Source organism: Biomphalaria glabrata, chromosome 6 (assembly GCF_947242115.1).
Source record: "Biomphalaria glabrata chromosome 6, xgBioGlab47.1, whole genome shotgun sequence".
In the NCBI taxonomy this organism is placed as follows: Eukaryota; Metazoa; Mollusca; class Gastropoda; family Planorbidae; genus Biomphalaria; species Biomphalaria glabrata.
This window is the reverse complement of record NC_074716.1, coordinates 31,360,827-31,382,772: the sequence shown is the minus strand read 5'-3', so window position 1 is coordinate 31,382,772 and position 21,946 is coordinate 31,360,827. Positions and strand designations below refer to the sequence as shown.

Genomic DNA, 21,946 nt, shown 5'->3' with positions numbered 1-21,946 from the left:
CATGGCTCTTGACAAGGGTAACAAGCCTTTCCTCCTCACCATGGGCAATCAGCTCGGTACTGTGGAAGCCCATCAAATGTTAGTGTTAGTCCAAGTTAGCCTATTCATGTCCGCTGGTGACACTGTGACCTGGACTATACCGGGTCTGAATTGACCTCCCCAAGTTTCTTTTCTAAAGACCTAACTGTTCAAGAAAATTTTTATTTCTTTTGATATGTAGAAATACTAAGAAAAAAATCGTTTGTTTCAAATCATTCTATTGTTATTGTACAGTTACATCTGGCCAACAAGAGGAAAGATCAGATCAAATCCAGGAACATGAAGCTTCCTGAACTGTCGGAGAACTCTGAGCTAGACATCACGTCTGCCGGCATTAGTCCCATAAATCCTTGCACACTTTCGCCCAGTCATTCGTCTCCCTCCAAGGACAAGGGCATGCCTCAAATTTCGGTGACAGACTATTTGGAGCCGCCTCCTCCAACAGATGATCCCGTGACGCCTAGCCTTCCTTCGTCTTTTTTGAAGAAACTCGGATTAAGTGTCAAGGAAATGTCACCATCCAGTCAAATAGAAGAGAATGGAGAATCAGAAGTCAGGTAGGTAGACTTCAAGCATTGGTGCTAATCTTGTGTGTGGGTGTGTGTTTTCTATTAATTAAGAGCATTGCAGTTCTTGTGCTTTTGTATATTGAAGGAGTTACTCGGTTAAAAACCAACTAAATCAACATATTGATGCGTTCTAAAAAAAAAATAAAACAAGCAAAAGAAAACCTACTGTTCGATATTTAGATGTAATGGGTAGTCACATCAATAATTGTATAGGCCTAATACTGCTCTCTTCCGTAGTAGTCTGGCTCGAAAACAATGCCATAGTAGGCCCCTATTATTAGTATTCCTAACAAAAAAAACAATCATAATAACAATGTAGAGAAACAAAAACACAAGCAAAATACTAAAAATCCTTTAAAAAAAAAACAAGTTTATCTAAGGAGAAGAACTCCGCACTTATAACCCCATATATCAACAATACAGAAGTTATTTCCCGTATTTGATATCGAACTAATTAATTATCAATAATTAATTAATTAGTTGTTTTTTTTTTTAATTAATTCATGCTTTGCTAGGTACACATTAAATAATTGTTAAGAGTATCAACTTGTTCGGAGAATACGTGTGGAAAATATAGCGAATGAATTATTGTGAAAAGAATGGGCATTGAGAAATAGCGTGCATAGACTTTTTGTCAGAGTTGATATAAGTTTTGTAATAAAAATACCGAAGGACCATATAATATCTTTGAGGATGAGGGGGGCACTTGAACTCTGTTGATGTCTTCCTAAAGGCAGCACAGAAACCTCCTATATACCACCTACCCCCCCCCCTTTTCCAAAACAGATTTGAACATTAGCATGAAAAATGCGCTATAGAAAAGCAAATTTTAAAAATGTATGTTTATCATTGACTAAGTCGCAAGTTATTTAGCTTGTACTTAAAAGTCGATGTCTATATCTAAAGTTTTACCTACCCAGCTTGTCTTCTTGTAGCTAACTTATACTATTAATGACATGCTCTCACGTGACCTGTCCATCAAAGTCTAGTACCGTTACCAAGAGAAAAAAAAACGAAAGTACAGAAATGATTATGTATCGGAATGTTCATACAGTTCAACACACTGTCTGTCTGTCTGGTACACATTTTGTACGCGCTGTTTCTCCCACTTCCCATTCTCGGATCAAGTTGAAACTTTGCACAATTATTTATTATCTATGACAAAATATGAATCAATGGTAAAATTGATATACTGAGTTCCCCAACCCCCCTACACCAATATTCATTCGTTTCCGACTCGCTCTCCTGAGAATATAGTGTAATTCATGCAACTAGTCGACCCACGGCGTAGCATACGCCGCTATTTTGCAGGGCCAGCCTATGGCCACTGCAACCTATGCGACCGCACTTTCATAGGACCCTCGCTAATTCTAGGTGTAAGTTATTAAATTAAACCATTTTATAACTTATAACAGATTCCTCGGGGCCTCTTGATTTACCAGAAGCTCCTGGAAATCTCCTGAAATGGCAAAATATACCCAAAAAAGTCCTGTAAATCTCATACAAATCTCCTGAAATATATGGACAAAAATTTTCATTTTGGGGTGTCATTCAATGTGGAAAACGCCAAATACCTGTAATTGTGGAATCTGGTGAAAGATGCTTCTCGCGCCTCAAACTAATGAAGAATTACTTGAGGTCAACAATTCTCGTAGATAGATTGAAACATTTGGTAATTCTTGCTATTGATCGTGATCTATGTAGGAAACAGAATTCTTATGATACACTGTATGACTTGGCTTCACGCAAGTCTCGTAAAGTAGTTCTGTATGTAGTAAAGAATGAATAAAATGCGAAGACGAATGTATTTTCTAATACAAATTCTTAATTTTTACTTATTATCCGTATCACTACCCAAACTTGGCCCCGCGAAATGCGTTTCGCATAGGGCCCCACAATGGTTAAGTCCGGCCCTGCTATTTAGTGACTTGTGAATACAGAGTAGATTACTTGTTCACCCCCCTTCTCTCTTTTTTTTTTCGCCGCTAAAAATACGTGGGGTAACTCTAGTCCGACTTGCAGAAATAAAAGAGTGATCTTTCTTTTACTTCTTGGAGTCCAAACTGTTGAGCCATGAAGAGAATTATAATCATGCAATTCTTTTCAATCCGACAATTGTCCAAAGATCAGACAAGGCGAAATTACAGGAGAGCACAGTCATTTGCAGTACAGTAGTGACTGAGTTTGTTTTTAACCTACGTTCAAATACATGTGACAAGAGTTCAATCTTCACTGGCTCTTTCTTATCTTATTTGGAAGCTCTGTTCTTTCTCACCCCTTTTACTTCATGGTAAACACGTCAACAAAACTCTGGTCATTCTCAGAATGGAGTCGTTGAGACAAGTGATTCACACTCTGAACTTAAACATCGGGCGAAAGAGAAGGTTAGACAAGCGATATGTGTTTTTGTAGAGCGTTTTCGTCTTTTGTTTTTAGACATTGGTTTCTAGTAGTGTCAGAAAACCTAGGATAATAGATTGTTCATTTAGTATAAACCTAGGATGTTATAAGCAGTTTCTCATCCTGACCGGAACAGGTGGTAACTGGGGTTATTTGAGAACCAGTGTTTCCAATGGAATAAATCTACGGGTGTTTGACACATGCCCAGTGGTAGTCCTGAGTTAGTTTCATATAAGTTCTAAGTTGTCCTGGCCATGCTGCAACGTTAACAACTGCAAGGTGTGAGCACTGTGTCTCGCCTGCCCCCCATAGGTGAGGTGCACAAGAATGTGCATGTAAACAACTCTATCCTTATGAACGGTCAAGATGTTCTGATAGACTGGGGGAGCGCCATAAGTTGTTTTTACTTCGAAAAGCTAGCACTACATTTTGGGGCTAATATTTGTCTTCCTAAATGTTGAACGATGTAGTGTGTGGAAATTTTAAAAAAAAATAACGTAATGCTTTATTTAGTGTGGAATTAGAGTTGTTTCCCTATTATCTAGACTATCTTATCTTTCTTTGCCTTGCATATCTAGTCCTACTTTTATTTTCTTGATAAGAAAGTTGTTATCCTTGTATGATTTAAAATTTTTTTAAAAAAATGTCCCCCCCCCCTTTTCCTCTTGTCTAGAGTTCACTTTATTAGTAAAACAAACACTAAGCCATCTACTTGACGTTAGAGTCTATCATAGCTAGTTCGCACTGGGTTATAGAAAAAAAAAACAACAGTATCTATAGACATGTCCAGAACCTGTTGGTAACTGGCAGTAGGTGGAGCACACTCGCGTAAGGACGAGGCGCTGGCCTTGCTGGTGTGTGATGTGTTCACGTTTTTTTTCTCTCACAGTCCAGGTGTTGGTAGGATCCATGATGTTTCTTTTATTCATAACAGTAACAGTCTGATCCACAAGAAACTATCCTCTCTACTTCAGTCATTATATTAGTCTCATACATTGAGCACTATATCATCTGCGATTGTAATTGAAATCATTAATTCTACAGTCACTTTAATTTGAATTTTACATGAGGAATATTGTTGTATGAAAAATTTAAAACTCACATCAACAGGTAGAAAAAAACAACAACACACAACATTGTCAGTCTCAGCCTGTTATGTAAATGAAGTCTAACTCTTGCTGCTGTTGTAATCATTTGGTTTTTAATTTCTTGGTTGATGTATTCTCACATTTCGTTTTTAATTTCTTGGTTGATGTATTCTCAGACTAAGACACTCATTTTAGTTTCATACTAGTAGGTGTCTCTGTAGTGTGAGAAAGGGAAGAAATAGCCTAATGCTGATGCCCATTGTTATTGCTCACTTGTGAAACATCAAAAGGTGTCATTTTTAGCGGCCCCCGTAAGGGGAAAAAAACGCTATTAGGTTTGTGCAAAATGTCCGTCTGTCCGTCTGTCACACTCAGATCTCGAAAACTAGAAGAGATATGAAAAATATTATTTCTTCATTAAATGCTGCTTGAAAAGTTTAGGTGCAACGGCTACTTTTGGTTTTCTAAAAGCAAACCGTTTAACTTATAAAATTAATTATGCAAGCGATCTTTTCATCAAAATACACCAATTCTAAAACAATTACGTAAATGTAAGGGAGGCAATGTTACAATATGCTAACAAAGATGGACAATGTTTGTGTATTTTCAGTATCACTAAGTCAAATATATTTTAAAAATGTACAGGAAATGTTTACAACAAATATAAATAATAGTTAAAGATGTTTTTTCTGGTCACCTAGCTGCTAAATTTAAAAGAAAACATTTCTGTTTGTTTATAAAGGCTAATAATGCACTTTGTTTGTAAATATCACGCACATTTTTTAAAATGGACTTTTTATGCAGCGATTTTCGTGCAGTAGCGTAAAGTCGCAACATGATCAGGTGCTAAACCAATTCCTTAAACCTTTAAAAAATCAGATTTTATTTATTTTTTGTTAAGTGCCCAAATCCGAATAAAAGAAGATTATTTTTGTGCGTTTTGTCTGTTGGTCGGCCTGTCTGTCACGATTAGATTAACAAATAGAACTAGAGGCTATTGTAAATCTGATTTAACCTTTACTTTTTAAAATCAGAAATATTGCAATAGTTTTAAGTATCTATAATAGATTGTTCCGGATGTTTTGTGAAAAACAAATCAATGCCAATGAATATTTGTTTGCTCTTCTAATTTATATTAGATTTTATTTCCATGCTTAAACGTTGCAAGAAACACATGATCTTTAATATATCGTTCCGTTTTTTTAATGTAAATAGCATATAAATGCTAAATAAAAATATCTATACTGATTTATATTTCATTAACTATAAAGTTGTTCCGGATCTTGTTTTATAAAAAATAAATTGTCAAATGATTGTTTGAAATCGCATAATTGACTAATATTACACTTATATTCTTTGACACTACGTCACTATAGTTTATTTATCAATATCAATTGTTCCGAATTTTTAACTTAAAACAAATGATATGTCAAATAATTTTTTTTCAAAAATATCGACAATAGGTTATTCAAGATTTTAAAATAAGAAAGTAATTTACTAGAAACGATTATTGAAAATCAATTTTTAGACTTATTTTACAGTTAATTTTCTTGCCGAAACATAATAAAAGTTGTTTAATCGGTAAAGCATGTTCCGGATTTTGTTTCGAAAAAGAAATCGACCTACATTATCTTAATTTTCTTAGAAATCGTCGCCAAAAATGATCCGAATTTTATGTGAAAAATCTAATAACGCTAATAATGTTTGAAATCCATCTTCTAATAAATAAAACAAATAATTTTCTCATTAACGAAAATTGGTTGTTCCGGATTTTTTATGAAAAATAGTTTAACTCTATTTATGTAAAATGGCACTTCTCTCTTACACTACATTTAACTTTCTAACTAAAACGTTAGAAAATCTAATTATTGTTAATATTATGCTCCGATTTTTAAGGAAAACAACTTCCTAACACCAAAGTATTTTTTGAAAAAATCTCCATAAGACTATGGTACATCTAATTTTCATAACAGACCATCCCACAAATTTAATTAACGGCATTTGATTAATCTGGAATTCTTATTTTCTATCACTATAAATATATAAACATCCTGAACAATCTATTATAGAAACTTAAAACGATGTTTCGGAAGGGAAATTAAATTTTAATCAGATTTTCAATAGCTTTTAGGCTTTTTTTTTTTTCGCTATTAACATAACGGACAGACAGACTGACAGACAAAACAAAAAAAAGCGTCTTTAATCCTTTTATATATATATATTAAGTCTAACTAGCCCATCAAATGAAATGCTAAAAGAACAAACTCGGTGCACCAATGTCTATGATCCCTCAAGAAGCTTATCGTATAGATGACATTTTTTAGTCTAACTAGGACGTGTGACGTAATGGAATTTTTTTCCTTTGACGTCATATGGAGTTACTTCTTTAAATGAAATGCTAAAAGAGCTCACTCGGTGCACCAATGTCTATGAACACTCGACAAGCTGCTCGTATAGATGACATTTTTTAGTCTAACTAGGACGTGTGACGTAATGGAACTTTTTTCCTTTGACGTCATAAGGAGTTAATTCTTTAAATGAAATGCTAAAAGATCTCACTCGGTGAACCAATGTCTATGAACACTCGACAAGCTGCTCGTATAGATGACATTTTTTAGTCTAACTAGACCGTGTGACGTAGTGGATTTTTTTCCTTTGACGTCATATGGAATAAATTCTTTTAATGCTAAAACAACTCGGTATAGTAATGTTCATTAAACCTCGTAATGTGACTCGCATTTTAAAGACATAATAGCTAGATTTAGATCTAATCTAGATTTTTTGCACTAGATCTAGATTTTTTTTTACACTAGAGCTAGATTTTTTACACTAGATCTAGATTTGTTTTTCTTACACTAGAGCTACATTTTTAAAACTAGATTTAGATTTAAGTTCTAATTAAAATCATTATAGAATCTAGATCTAGAATTTCTTGGTCTAGTTTAAAATGTTTGTTGTTTTACATGGACGACGGGGGATAGGAACGGGCAGGGTTTGAACCTGGGACCATCGATGAATCCAAACGACAGTCCAGCGCGCAAACCGCACTACCAGACAGCCATGATTTAGACTAGATCAAGATCTATAATTTTAATTTCTAGGCTTAAAGTGTAGATTTGTATTTCTAAAGTCTAGATTGTCAATATGTCAATATTGCAATGTTATAAAATACTATATATAAAACTAATCTACTATTTTAATATTTCATATTGCAATAAGTCTATTAATTGATTATCTAGTGTTTTTTTTTTTTATAAATCTTATCTAAATTACATCTACATTATCCCAAATATATATTTTAGATCTAGTAGATATAGATATTAAGAGTGCTAAATTAGTAGTTTAATTTAGGTACAGATCTTTATCCTCATTCTAGTTCCATTTAAATGAAAATGCTCATTATCTAAAATCGCTCTTCTGACATATTGTACATATCCGGTAGTTGTCATTCCGTAATGTGTAGGTATATTATCAATAGTAGGCTATTAGTTTGTAACCAGTTTGTCATTAGATTAAGAGCAATGCCTGGTCGTGTGGGTAGCGCGCAGGACTGATTATCTCTACGGTCTCGGTTTCATACCCTGCTCGATGCCATCCTCAGTCGACCAGTGAATATGCGGATCCGACAGGGATCCGTCTCCCACGGGGGCCGCCTCTGAGTTTGTGTGGCAACACAAACTCTCTTTGTAATCTTGTTTTCTTTTGCTCAAGTTTCTAGAACTCAATTTGTTTACATAAAAAAAGACATGCTTTTGTAAATTACTTGTGATCCATTCTTTGAAATTGTTACCACAGTGCTGTGTTTGTAAAATGGAGATAATTTTTTTTTTAAATAGATAAGTATAAACTTGACAAGATTTTCTCCATTCATCAAAATAAATAGAGAACCTGAAACTTGTGTCATTCTAAACACATACATACATTTTATATAGTGCATAACATATTAGACACTTCTGCACTCTTGCATCCAATGTGTCTATATACAAAAACTTGTTTAGGTGTTATTTCGAACTGTCTAATTGTAAATGTTAATCAGATTTTAAATCAGCATAATAAATAATGTAAATATGTTTTCAGATTGTTAAAAATTGTAAATATCCCTTCTAGTAGGAAGAACATTATAAAAGAGTCACTTCCCAGGCTGCTACAGTAGCATAAGGGATGAAGATAGCACAGATTTCACTTCTTGACTCTTGGTGTTGGCAAACTAAAAGCTATAACACAAAGCCAGTGACTAAAAAAAAACATTTTATCATATATTGCTTCTATTAGTTGATGTATCATTTAAAACTTGATATAAACTCCAATTTGACGATAGTTCTATTTCTTTGTGTTGGTTTACAGTGTGGATCAACTCCCACAGAAAGAATTAGAGGTGAGAAATGTTCTCTTGTTGTCTTCTTGTACATTCTTGCTTCTGTCAAGCACATGCAAATACTTTGGGTCAACAAAATGAAATAGTAAAAAAAACACTTAAAACATGCTATACAAAATAAAGTAGATTTAATGTTACTATTTGTTTCAATTGTAAATGAAAAATTATTTTCTGTTTGATTTTAGAAATCACCCAAAAAAAAAAAAGATTTAAATCAGTCTAAAGTAGATCCTATCATTTAAATTCTAGTTGTAATTTTAATGATGACCATGAATATGACCAAAAATATATTTGCTATATTTGTTTTTTGCTTTAATCAAGAAATTCAGATCTACAAAATGTGCGTATTGGAACTCATGTTTTTAATCATTTATTCAAATGTTCTATATTTATTTCTTGTTGTTGATAAATATTGTATATTTAGAGTAACAAGGCTTTAACTTTGGTTACCTCTTGACTGTGTAACTGCTAACATATTTCTCAATGGATAACAATGAATAATGCTTATTGATAATTTGTTATTATTAGCATAGACCTAACAAAATTTACATGAAATACATCGCTTATTATTATCGTTGCCAATTCAAAAACTGCTGTGCATCTGCTAGGGGGGGGGCCTACATTTTAGTCATTAAAATAATTTATGTATAGTGGAAAATTCTATAACCAGAATAGCTAACACCCCTTTCCATCTAAATGTTGCATCACAATTTAGCTGGGCTGAGAAAAGGGGAGAGTGGGGGCTACTATTACTGGTCGTTGCAAGTGGGGATGTCATCGCAACGTAGGATACAAATTTTGTAGTATGCAGACCTGTGTAACGCTGCAGGTGTAGCGTTCTGAAAACCTGTATAAATTTCAAATATTTGTAGAAACTTCCATGGTACATCTGCAAACCTTCCTAGTGTGCCGCAGCACACAGTTTGAGAAAAACTGAGCTTTATAGACTACTTACAGTTAAGAAATTATTTTAGGTTAGTAGTCCTTATTACATGAATTTTACCTTGTTTATTGAAATAGAGCCTTTTATTGAATGTAGATGTCTAAATAATTGTGTGTGTTTTTCTTTCTTTCCTTGTTTGTTGTACTTAATGAACTTGTAGCTGATTGTAGCTTGTATTTGTATTTCACTCACAGAGTAAATTTATCAGCCTGTCATTAGCTTTCAAAACTGACAAGTTTACACTGCAGCAAAGAGTTAAGGTTCAGGAGAGATCTAGAGACTTGGCAGAACAGAATGTAGACTCAGAAATCAAATCTCTTAGAGAACTTCTGGAGGTTAGTTTTGAAGTCTACAGATTGATACAAATTAAATATTTTCGTCCACCTAAACCTTTTTATTTTTTTCTGTTATTTAACCATCACATTGGATCACTGAAATACATAATAATGACTTTGCACCCCACAATTTGAAAAATGGTTTTCCTCTCAATGTAATTATAACATGAAATTTTTTCTTTGTTGTAATTTTTATTTAAACCAAACTAAAAGATCAGCCTTAAGACACCTTGAAAATAAATACATTTTTGTAAGTAATACTATTCAGTCAATGTTAAGCAACTTTAAAGTTACTTCTGTTTAACATGAGAAATCATTCCTAAAATAGATTTTTTTTTTTAATTGTTTCAGTCGCTCTATGAACAAGTATCAGAGCCTCAAGCTAGAACAATTGTACAAAAGTTAAGACAAAACATTGATGTCTTGGAGCAAACAGCAGCCCGAGTGTCTAGCAGAGCTGAGGTGTATGGGGCTGTTCAACAAGTTGGTCTTCTTTTAATTTTAGTTTTAACTATTGTTCCTACTAAATAGAACAAAAGACATAAATCATGAGTAGTTGTCTAAAAGTTCTGCACCAATCTCAACAGTTTTGTCACATTTTTAAATATTTCAAGTTTCAGAAAACAGTTTGGACAATTCAGTTATACCTTTTGAGAGCATTTTAAACTCTTTAAACATTTGTAACATTTACTAAGGACATAATTTAAAGATCTGACTACTTTAATCTCCCAAATGCTTATCAATTCACACATATCCTTGAGGTTTCAGATAATTAACTAAATAAATGTCTGTTGTACAATCTTCAGGAACAACGAATGTGCCAGGCACTGGAAGTGATGGTACTGTACACTGAAAACTTAAAGAGAATTCGAGAGAGAGAAGAATCTGAACTGTTAGAGGCTAGGTAAGTAGCTTTTGAAGAAGTGATTCAAGTGCTGACACTCTGTGCTAATTTGTGAACTCAACTTTAAATAATTCACTAAAAACAATTTAGAGCTTAAAAACATGCTAGTTGTCCTACATTGGCTCAAAGATCATAGCAGGAAATAAATGAAATGTTGAATTGTTTGTTGTTGGCAACATTTGCTCTGTGACTGGATGTCTTAGCTAACTCTAGATGGATCATATCTACTTTACTGGTTATTGAAAGAAACATTTCATTCACACAAAATGTTCATCATAATCTTCTTCACCTCAGTTCTTGTTTAGTTGTTTTCCCATAGTTCTTATGTGTTAGGTTGTAATATATTGCTATCAGACCTAAATACTGCAATGTACTTTTCAACACCAGATCTTCATTGTTAGTTTTATGCCAGTAGGCCCTGATATCATTGATGCAATGCGGTTTTACATTTTCAAATACACATGAATAGACTAGAACATTTCGCTCTACCCTTTCGCTAGTCATTTTGTTTTTTCTTTACATTTGAATAAAGTTTGAAGTGTTGTTTTTCTAGTACATTTGAATAAAGTTTCAAGTGTTTATTACATACTTTGCATTCTTGTACTGTTGTAGAAAAGTACTTAGTGAGAGGACAGTGAATGGCTACAGCGTAGACACAGGTAAACACCTGAAACCTTTTTTTTTTTTGGGGTCATATTTTGTTGTTGTTTTTATGACTGTTTGATAGCTAATAGAATCTTGCTAGGACAGACTTAATATTTTCTCTATGTTAAACATAATAATAAGATCTAAGTGCCACAACAAATTTTAATATGCCTAATAAATTACCAATACTTTATTATCCTTAGTATTTGTATTAGTTTCAAAGATGTTAATCTATGATGCTATTATTCAGACTCTACATCTGGCAGACGTTCCATGTCCGTGTCTGGGATTAGTCCTGGAGGAAGACCAGTAAGTCTCTCTTTCAATGTGGGGAGGAAATTTTTTTTTTTTTTTTTTTAAATTCTAGTCCATATATTTGTGTTTCTGTGCAATGAAATAGACCTATAAATTCAACAATGATGTAGAGATGAGGTAGTATACCATGAACAACTCTTGATGTTCTACCACTGTGTTACCACTATCAAGGAAGGGCAGCCACTGGGAAAACAATGTCTTGAGGAAAGGCATACCACATGGATGGTCTAGGGGTTACAACTCCATGCAAAGTACGCTGGAAGCCTACATATTATTGTTTCCCTGTTCTTCTATCAATGTCCACTTCATGAAGGTCCTAACAAGGCTGACAAAGGGAGAGAATAACCAGAGTTGAGCTGGTTTGTACATACAACATAACTCAAGCCAGAGTTGGTTTGTACATACAACATAACTCAAGCATAACAAGCTACAATGCAATTTATAATCATGTATTAAATTGGATGAAAAATGATAAAATGATTAAAATCAAACTCCAACATATCTACTGTAATTTTTATTTATCATAATAATTTTATTACAAACATACAAAAAGCTGGATAGTTTTCAATACAAATGTATTCTGCTCTCATTCACTTGTTGGAAAATAACAAACAAAAGTCCATGATACCTGGTTGTGCAGTATGCACAAATGGGCCGTTGTTAGGTCATCCAGGGTCCATACCCATACGCTGCCATTTCCCATCATCCTGCAGGAGATTTGTACTAGGAAGTAGATTATCTTCAGAATTTGAAGGAATATGTGAAACATTTGACAAACCAACTAGTGTTCACAGATAACAGAGATTTAGATAAAGCTAAAACTATTCACTTTTCAATTTAATCCAGATGCCTACTATTTCTTCATCCCTTCATTGTGTGACTGAATCTGGTGATTACACTAAGCACTCGTGTGTAAGAACTAAATGTGACCCTTAGTTTGTGTTGTTTCTTTGAAAGTCATTCTTATACATATGGCCTTTTTTTTTATTGCTCTTGTTATTATTCTTCATTTTTGGGTTAGTAATTTTGTTTTCTTTTTGTTGTGTGTTTTTTTTTAAATGAGCATTTTTTTTTTCTAAAATTGTGTGAATTCTCACTCCTGGGTTTATTTCTAGAGGTGTTATATGGTCTTGAATATTTTTCCAACAAAACATCTTATTGTCGCCACCAGTGGCACTCAAAAAGACCTTAATTAAGATCTGATCATATGGTTTGTGCTTGGGACTGCCATCCCCTTCATCCTGCAGGAGGTTCAGGCTTGGACATAATATAATAATCTTCTGAAGAAACATCCCAAAAGTATACAACAACAAAATATCAAGCTATGAAATAAGTTTCATTTTTTTTTTAGTTCTTTTATTCTTGTTGTTTATTCATAGCTACTTCATATGCTGCATGACTTTTTAAAATTCTTGCCATGTTATTTTATCTTCTCTATTAGTTACTGAATTATAAAGGAAATTTGCATGAAACAAATTGACTTCTTTTTTCCTAGTTTTATTTTTATATTTGCCTTTACAGTGATATTTTTAAATCTGAGTTATAATGCAGAAAGAATACATAAGAACAAATCTAATGGAACAAAATTCTTATCAAAACAACTGTATTTAGTACAATGAAGCTTGATTTTGAGATAAAAACTCAGTCTTTATACAAGTTTAGAAAATCTCTAAAGTATCTATGATTACTTCCTTGAGGACCAGTATTAACATGATTTGTGTAGCCTATAATAATAAGATACCATAGTAGCTCGGTTGGCCCATACTCATTATAGACCAAATAAAGGTAATTAGAGCCCAGATAAGTAAGAAAGCCCTAAAGCTGTTGTTACACAATATTTATAATGTACATAGAGTCAAGTAAAACCATAGTGACTTTCTGGCATGTGCAGACAAAATGTTGAGAACATTTTTGAAAACTATAAATGACCAATAGCTAATTAACAAATGGATTAATTTTTTTTATTGATTCTTGTTTTGTCAAGTACAAGAAATAATTGTGAATAATTTCAATATGATCCAAGATCATAACTAGTACAAACTTTTTACCAGATAGATAAACAGACAGAGTTAATATAAGCTTTGTAAAAATCCATGTACATGACTTGGCTGTCAGGATTAAACAAATAAAGTACAAAAATTCCAAGCCTTACACTAGTCAGTATCACCAGTTCACTTACACATTGTCACCTCATTTTGATAGAGAAATTGGGAAATAGGAAAAAAATGTTCATTGAACCAAAGAATGTGTTCTATTTATTTGTTTATTATCATCCAGCAATTTTCTTTTGTAGGTTACATTTCATTGCTTCACAATTGTGTCACTATGTGTAAATGTTCTGATTATGCATATAACTTTAAATGTAACTTTAGTAGTGGTGTAGTCAATTTAATTTTTTTTTCCATTGATTAAAGTGTATACTTTAGAGTATGCTTCCTGTTTATTAATATTACATGATTTCAACTTTGTTTATTTATGATACCTAGTACTTTGAAGTAAATTAAAAATACACTTTTTCTTTGAAATCATATTTCAAACTAATACCTTTTTGATTTATAAATAAATTAATTTGGGAATTTTATTGATAAATGAAAACTAAATATTGGTTTTCATCTCCTCTGGTTTTAGTGTAAAACATCAAAGTGTACTCCCGATTTCATTTTATTTTTCCTTTTTGTAGATGAGACGTAGAAGTGAGATAGCTTTACCTAAAGTACTTGGTGGATCTGGAAGTCCCTCAATGATACAGACAGCTTCTTTGGTCAGTATTTCAATACTCAGACATTTCTATACATTCACTCAATATATTTGTATACCATTTCTTAGGGGAAGCATTAGTTTAAAACAATACTTTTTCTTTATTGAATATCCTATTTACATATTATAATGATTTTAAATGAATGCATTTTCAGTCATAATCTAAGCTTTTGTTTTTGAAATGGAATTGTAGGTATAGGTAGGGTGAATGTGAAGGTCAGACTTTGATTGCTCAGAATGAAAATGTTTAAGATCTCTATTTCATATACATTATTATACAAAGTCCACTATATTACTAGTGCTGTTTGTTTGCCTTCATAATATAAATAATTTAATACTTTAATTGCTTCTTTGTATTGATTCACTCATGACACTTAATCTGATCACTTGACATAGTTTTCACCCAGTTTATTTATTATTTACTTGTTTTATAGTTAAGCATGAAATAATTTTACAAAAATTATCATGTGTAATTTAACCAATTTTATTTCTTTTTTAAGCTAATAATAATGACAATGACTTAATAATGATTGAAACCAGTGCAATAAGTTGTTTTAATGGTTAAAAGTCAATTCAGTCATGTATTGGATGTCTTTAGATTATTTAAAACTCAGTTTGCTCAAATGTATTTAATGAATGAAGATTATTTAACAATTATTTGTCATGATTTAATTCAATTCAATTATGATATGTGATGATTGAAATCTATTGCATGGCTCAATTAGACTGTAACAGTAGTAAAAAAAAATAAATATGTTGAAATGCTGATTAACTCTATCAGCAAATCTATAACATTAACACTATAAGCAAACTATAACATTTCTTGACCCATTCCTAATAGGAGACAGCGTCTCCATTTCTGGATCGCTCTTATCCTAGCTTCAATCTCCTTGGTGTGTTTGCTGAGACTGGGGAGGTAAGACCAAGGGCTGCTTGATTTTCTCTGGTAGATAAAACTGTTGTTGGTTTCAGTCTAGAAATAGGGCCGCTGTATCATTCATGGACACTGGACTTGTGTATAACTTTAGACAGATCTGTTAATTGTTTTATATGAAACACATGTAAGATCTATCAACACCTATTACTGTCTTAACCTCTTCTTCTGTCTTAACCTCTTCTTCTGTCTTGGCATAGCAATCTGAAAATGAATGAGCTTATCAAATAATATACAATTCTTTTAAACAATTTATCAGGCTTTTATAGGCCCATTTGTTGCTATTCAAAGCTTTAAAGGATGCTATAAACAAAAGTTGCAAATCAACACACTCTCTGCATTTCTAACCATATAGTGATGATTCAGTGGTAACAGTGTTAGTGATGGTATCATGTACAAGAAAAAAAATAAAGTGCTTAGACTTTCAAATTTTGTGAGGAATAGTGTTGACAGGAATGACTTTTTAAGCAGCCCAATTGTTGACATGATCATTCTAAGCTTAACAAGGTACAAGGTTAGCCAAAACATGGGGAATGAAGATTGAAGATATTAAATGAAGTTTCAAAAACATGTTTTGATTGTAATTTTTATAAAATAAATATTAGTTGATGTTAAATTGAAATGACTTAATTACTTAAAATTGTATTTATCTGTAGTTTCTTAATTTGTTTATTTATCATTTTTCCTGTGACTATTTTCACAGAAAATAGTTGACCTATTTTTTCTTTCATCCTTTGTTAATGTCTTGTCTATGGTCAGTATAAACATAATAACAGTAATAATACTAAATAAACTAAGGTAATAGTAGAGCAGTGACAGGAATCAGTTCTCTTATTGAGTTGATCCAGCAGTCCAACTTGATACATCGGCTATTTTTTTGAGTAATCCAACTAATTGCATTGACTGAGCTACTGACACCACTAATTAACAACCATAGTTTTTTTTTTTTCTGAACTAATTGTGTTCTTTTCAAATGTGGACACAACTGACAGTTAACATTTGTTGTCTCCTGGGCTGTCTTGTAATTGTTATTTCAATGTCCACACAAAGAATGTATGAAAGTTTTTTGTCAGTGCACTCTTCAACCTCTTCTCAGCTAAAGAGTTGAGCTCAGATTTCTTGACTAGATCTTCATTTGCTTTTAGAAATACATCAAGTCAATGACACCTTGCTATCCTATTAACATGATACTTTTAGTTATAACGTATCCATTCTGTAAAAAGTCATATCTAGAGTTGTACTAACAAGTAAGCTCTGAATGTCTCATGTTACTCAGTCATTCAGCTCTTTGTATATCCATAGCAGATCAGTTTTGCTTATGTCAGTTGTAGCATTGATAGTATTGCTTAATTATTATTTTTAACATTTTGATAAACTTTTTTTTCTTTTTAATTTCATTTTTTCCAATAACCAAATTTCTTAGTCTGGTTTCTTAGGTAAAATGGATTTTAAAATTAATGTCATCTATTACTTCACTATCTACTAATTTTGAAGAAAGTTAGAAAATCTTATTTCACAATTGTTAGAATTTTAAATATTTTTTTTAAGACGAAACAACAATGTTAAAGTTCTTGTTTATCAAACCCTGTTTTAATTTTTTAAAGTGCAAAATTAAAAAAAAAACACTAACTTCCTTCCAAAATAGTTGTGCTTTCGCTATACACTTGAAGGTGTAGTGCACTTCTGACTTATAAACTAGTCCTATAATCATGTAGTGAACTTAAGATTTAAAAATTATTCATTAATCCTCTGCATTGTTAAAAGAGCTTCAACAATTCTTTTAGATGGAATCAAGGGAAAGTTATTTTATTCTTAGTTCTGAAATACTCAGTAATACAAAAATACTAGACTATATTGTTTAGTACCGTAAAAACTAAGCTTTTTATTTGCAACTTTTTTCTTAGAAATTAGCAGGAGAAACAAGACATAAGACTTCCTTGACTAACTCAAGGCTGTAAACTGATTAGGCAATTCTTAATTAAATTCTTAAAAAAGACTTCCTTGACTCAGTCAAGGCTGTAATCTGTTTAGGCAATTCTTAATCAAATTCTTTAAAAAAGACTTCCTTGACTCAGTCAAGGCTGTAAACTAATTAGGCAATTCTTAATAAAATTCTTTAAAAAGGCACTTGAAATTCATTGATCTTTCTCACCTCAATGTTGTAGGATCCCAAGTCCAGGTTTCAATCAGCTGTGGCTAGTATGTCCATGCAGCATGCTGTCACTAGCACAGTCAGGCAAGCATCATTGGAAAAGCAGCGTTCCATGTCCTTCACACCATCTCTGTCTCCTTCATCATCTCTAGGCTCACCCTTCAGCCCCTCAACACCGTCTCATCAAAGGTAAAGTGAGACCTATGGAATGAAATGCATCATAACATTCTGAGTGTAGTCATTTTTGAAGCAGTCATTTCGTTAGATAAGTATTCATCATTATTGTGTGCATCTCATCTTTTGATTGAGTTAACAAGTATTTCTGGTTAAGTAGTGCCTAAAAATTAAAATGTTAAGCACCACTGACATGAAATAATTATAAAAACATCTATTGTGTCCTTTCAGTATATCTAGTGTCACTGAGTCTGGTAGAAAAATTTCTCAAGATGAGGATGCATTTAGAAAAGGGTAAGAGATATTTAATCATTCTCTTCTCAATTTCCTTAAGGGAAGTCTATGTCATAAAGTTTTGTAATTTTCTGATTGGTAAAACAGTTGAATGTGATTTATCGGACCACCAGTTAATCAAACTAACCATTTATTTGGAGAAAATTTTAAATTGCCAAAACAAATCCTATTAATCATACCAGCCGGTTATTGGGACCAAAACTTTCAAGTTCTAATGTGACCTGATTAATTTGACCTGACTGTATTTCTAAGTTTTAATAAGGATGTTTGTTTATTTTTCAATAACTTGTATTTTTTTATTGATATTAAGTTATAAAATTATGCAATGACATTTTATCATTATATGAAACTAGAAGTATGCACAGGCTACGCCAGTTGATTTGTTCCAAGGATTTTTATTGTTTATCATGACCGGATTTCAGAACGCCCTTTATTTGTGAATTTTAATAAAGGGGCCACATTTTAATGATCAACCTATCATACTTTTTTAGCCCGTGAATCGGTGTATGTTACAACGAAGTTTCACGCCTGCTCTCTCTTTCCTGAACACCCCGTTTCTTGACTTTTAAAAAAATTTTTGAATTTTAATAAAGTGGCCCCTGACACATACACACATTCATATTTTGGGCTTCTTAATTCTAGTAGCACTTTCACTGCTCTTCCCCCTCCCCCAGACAAAAACAAAAAGTTAGTCTTTTGTACACTCTTTGACTTTTCTTCTGCTTCTTATTTCCATCTAAATTTATATATATATTTCCACCATGACCACCCCCTTCCTTTTTGGTTCTTTTTTTCTTTTGCTTTTTGTTGTTTTTTTTTTTTTTACAATCTTAAATCTTAATGCAAGCAATGTACAGGATGGCTGCCTGGTCGTGCGGTTTGCACGCTGGACTGTTGTTCCGACTTATCAACCCTGCCCTCTCCCATCTCCCATCATCCTGTGGAGGTTTGAACTAGGAAGTAAATCATCAACTCTGAAGGAACATCCGATATTAGACACCAGATACATTTCTTCATTACATCAATTTCAGGCATTTTCAAAGGCCTCGATTGAATGACACATTCCCGTTCCCCTTTAAATGTTATTAGGATTGGTTTTGTTTTTTATTTAGACTGCGTCTAGAAGGAAGTTGAAATTACTTAAGGCAAGTTTAGAAAGTTCACTTAGGGGAAAAGAAATAATATACAGAAAGTCCTATTTTCATGATATGTTTTAAATGTTTTATATGTAGACTGCAGCCTTTTGGGGAAATACCTAAAATAACATTCATAAGTCTGGAGGTCAAAGAAACCTGTGTATGAAATTTCATGTTGATTCTTACATTTTAAAAGATTCTTTGATCAATGTGTCTGTGGTATTTTACAAATATGTAATAGATTGATGCACCTTCTGTTTTAAATTATTGTTTAGTTATGAAGAAGGCTTGAAAGCTAAACTCTCCAGAGAATTGAATGAACTCAGAGAACAACAGAACTGTATCAGTCACAATTTGGAGCACATGATGGACAGGGTAGATCAGACTGAACAAGAAGAAGAAGAGTTCCTATCTCGGTATGCCTTGATTATTTTTTAGAAACAAATCAAATATACATCTAAAGTCAGACTTATGTCAGGTTCAATGTATGTTGGTTCAGAAGTAATATAAACATAATTCAGTGTATGGCTTCAAAAAATTTAAGAATCAGTTATGCCTGGATAGGATCTTGACCAACAAGCTGAACATTAGTTAACAACAAATTTTAGCAATAATTTTTTTTTCATTCAAAGAATTGTGCTCAGGATGAATCATTTCACAGGGAAAAAAGTGACCATTAATTATTCAACTACTTAGTCCTAATTAGTTTTCTTGGATAAATATATATATATTTTTTTTTAATTGAGACGCTATTCACTTTAAATAATTTCTAGCATCATTATTCTTTGATTTAATTGTGTTTCTTTCTCTTAAAAACAATTCCCATGGTGAAATAGAAAACAAAAAGTGTTTGTTGTTCAGTGATACACTAGCTCATCATTTTATATTGATAATGAAAAAAATGTTTTTCTTTGTTTTCATGTACAGTGTAGTCTGCTTGTTTGTGAGACCCCACTATTCATAAAATATCTGTCTCTATAGAATATATTTAGTATGTGTTCTATTTATTTCCCAGGCCCACAAGGCTAGATACTTTACTAGGCTACAGCACCAGGTTCACACAGAAACTTCTTCAACATGACTGGAGATCTAACAAGAAACTCATCAGAAACTTAGCTGGGTTTTTTCTAGTTTTCTTAGCCATCTTTATTGTCTTTCTGTCCCCTCCCATTTCCACAGTTGACATCAGACAGATCACCAGGCCACCAACCTAATGATAGAATAGAGATTTAGCATCCTGACAGTTAAACTTAGGACTAAAACACTTGTAAAAATGATTTGCAAGTAATAGTATTCCTGCTGTAAAACTAGTGAGGATCTCTTAGTTGAATTCTATTGGATCCATTAGTCAACTATTTTAAGAGTTGTGTAAGCCCAAAGCTATTTTAGGGTGATAGGCCTACAGAGTTCCCTTGAACTAGTTCTAATCATGTTTGCTTTGTATCATGTACAAAGATGTACATCTGAGAAACAGCTACAATTTCCTAGTTAACTCATGCGGTTTTGTTCCCTGGTTATGAGTCCAAATACCTCTCTTATCAGAACTGTTCTGAACTCCCCCCCCCCCCCCTCACAGAGACCAAACTAGAAGCATTATTTTTTAGTTTCTTTAAATTTTAGTTTCTTTGACTTTTTGAAAAGTAAGCCTATGCATGAGCGCAAATGTTTTTATGGGCAGATGAAGTAACATTATTTGAAAAGAGAAATCAATAGTTCTGCTTATCATTTCAAATAAAGAATGTAGCATGCAGGTAATTGTCAGAGCAGAGTGCATGTCAAATTACACAAGTTTCATTTCATTATGTAAATGTGAGAATGAAAGGGAGACTAGTAGTGCTACTGTTATTATTGTTCTTGGATATTTTGTAAACTGCTCCATATTTGTGATGACTATCTTGTGTGTCGGAAGAAATGACCGAGTTCATCTGTGATACTTTTTGTTTCTTTATGATTTGTATCTATCAGTTTGTTTCACGTCTGAACTACTTAGGTGTAGAGATAGAGAGCCTAGTTCTTTGCCTTCTATGCATAGCCATTCAGCAGCCAGGATTCATGTAGGGTTCTATTACATGCTCCTCCATTGAGACCTCTAGTCTGAGGTTGTGATCAGTTTGACTTTCTATTGATTGTTCTGAGCCCAAACCATTGTGTGTGTGCTACCAAACACTGCAATGAATGTCAAGAATGTTTAATTATATTGTCCTAAATGCTTTGATCCTCTTGGCAGACATGTTGGCCTATGCAGTACCTCTTATAGTTGGTCAGGAAGGTGATGGGGATGTAACCATTTTCAATTGCTTACTGTTAGGGACAAGTTTTGTTGTTGCTTTTTTTTTTTTTTCTCGAAAATGTTAATATTGTTTTGAAAATGTCTGATAACATTTTACATTTTTTGTATAAAATAATTCTTTCAGCTGACTTCAGTCTACATGAGAAGCTCGAGTAGTAAAAAAACAATGTTGACACTATGTTAATGTATTGTATCTAGAGCTGCTCCATGTAGGCCCATTGTGGCTTTTTCTTTTGTTGAGTTTGAAATACATTGTTGTTTAAAGCAATATTCACTGTGAGTTCAAAGTTCTTGTTGTATTTTCTTAAACTATTTTCTAATGTTGATTGAAAACCAAATACATTCATTATTGTAGAGAACTTTGGAAAGTCTTTGTTCTGATTTCTTTGTTTGTAAACATGTCTTGTGTTTAGATTCTAATAGGTAGTTAGCCCTTACAGCACAGGGGGGGGGGGGGGGGGGGGGGGAGAGCTAATGACAAGAAAACAAGGACACATTGGAATGTTTAAGGAGTTAGTGTACAACTGCCACATACATAGTTCTACAAATCGATGGACCTGTTTCAATGTTGCTAATGCATTCAATAGTTTATTTCA

General features: G+C 32.8%; 1 protein-coding gene across 8 annotated transcripts in view; it reads left to right on the top strand.

The window, feature by feature from the left end:
* LOC106059497 (uncharacterized) overlaps nucleotides 1–21,709 on the top strand; it is a 106,563-nt gene extending 84,854 nt beyond the window's left edge. For 5 of the 8 annotated variants that reach the window (XM_056032869.1, XM_056032870.1, XM_056032873.1 and 2 more), the window contains 14 exons: nucleotides 274–596; nucleotides 8,441–8,471; nucleotides 9,609–9,749; nucleotides 10,101–10,232; nucleotides 10,556–10,653; nucleotides 11,266–11,312; nucleotides 11,549–11,607; nucleotides 12,460–12,525; nucleotides 14,294–14,374; nucleotides 15,212–15,286; nucleotides 17,470–17,645; nucleotides 17,862–17,924; nucleotides 19,336–19,476; nucleotides 20,076–21,709. In XM_056032869.1, the coding sequence (XP_055888844.1) occupies nucleotides 274–596; nucleotides 8,441–8,471; nucleotides 9,609–9,749; nucleotides 10,101–10,232; nucleotides 10,556–10,653; nucleotides 11,266–11,312; nucleotides 11,549–11,607; nucleotides 12,460–12,525; nucleotides 14,294–14,374; nucleotides 15,212–15,286; nucleotides 17,470–17,645; nucleotides 17,862–17,924; nucleotides 19,336–19,476; nucleotides 20,076–20,274 (1,632 nt within the window). In that variant the 3' untranslated portion in view covers nucleotides 20,275–21,709. The remainder of the gene's footprint in view (nucleotides 1–273; nucleotides 597–8,440; nucleotides 8,472–9,608; nucleotides 9,750–10,100; nucleotides 10,233–10,555; nucleotides 10,654–11,265; nucleotides 11,313–11,548; nucleotides 11,608–12,459; nucleotides 12,526–14,293; nucleotides 14,375–15,211; nucleotides 15,287–17,469; nucleotides 17,646–17,861; nucleotides 17,925–19,335; nucleotides 19,477–20,075) is intronic. The other 3 variants (XM_056032871.1, XM_056032872.1, XM_056032874.1) reach the window with 3 other exon arrangements.
* The last annotated feature ends 237 nt before the right edge of the window (nucleotides 21,710–21,946 follow it).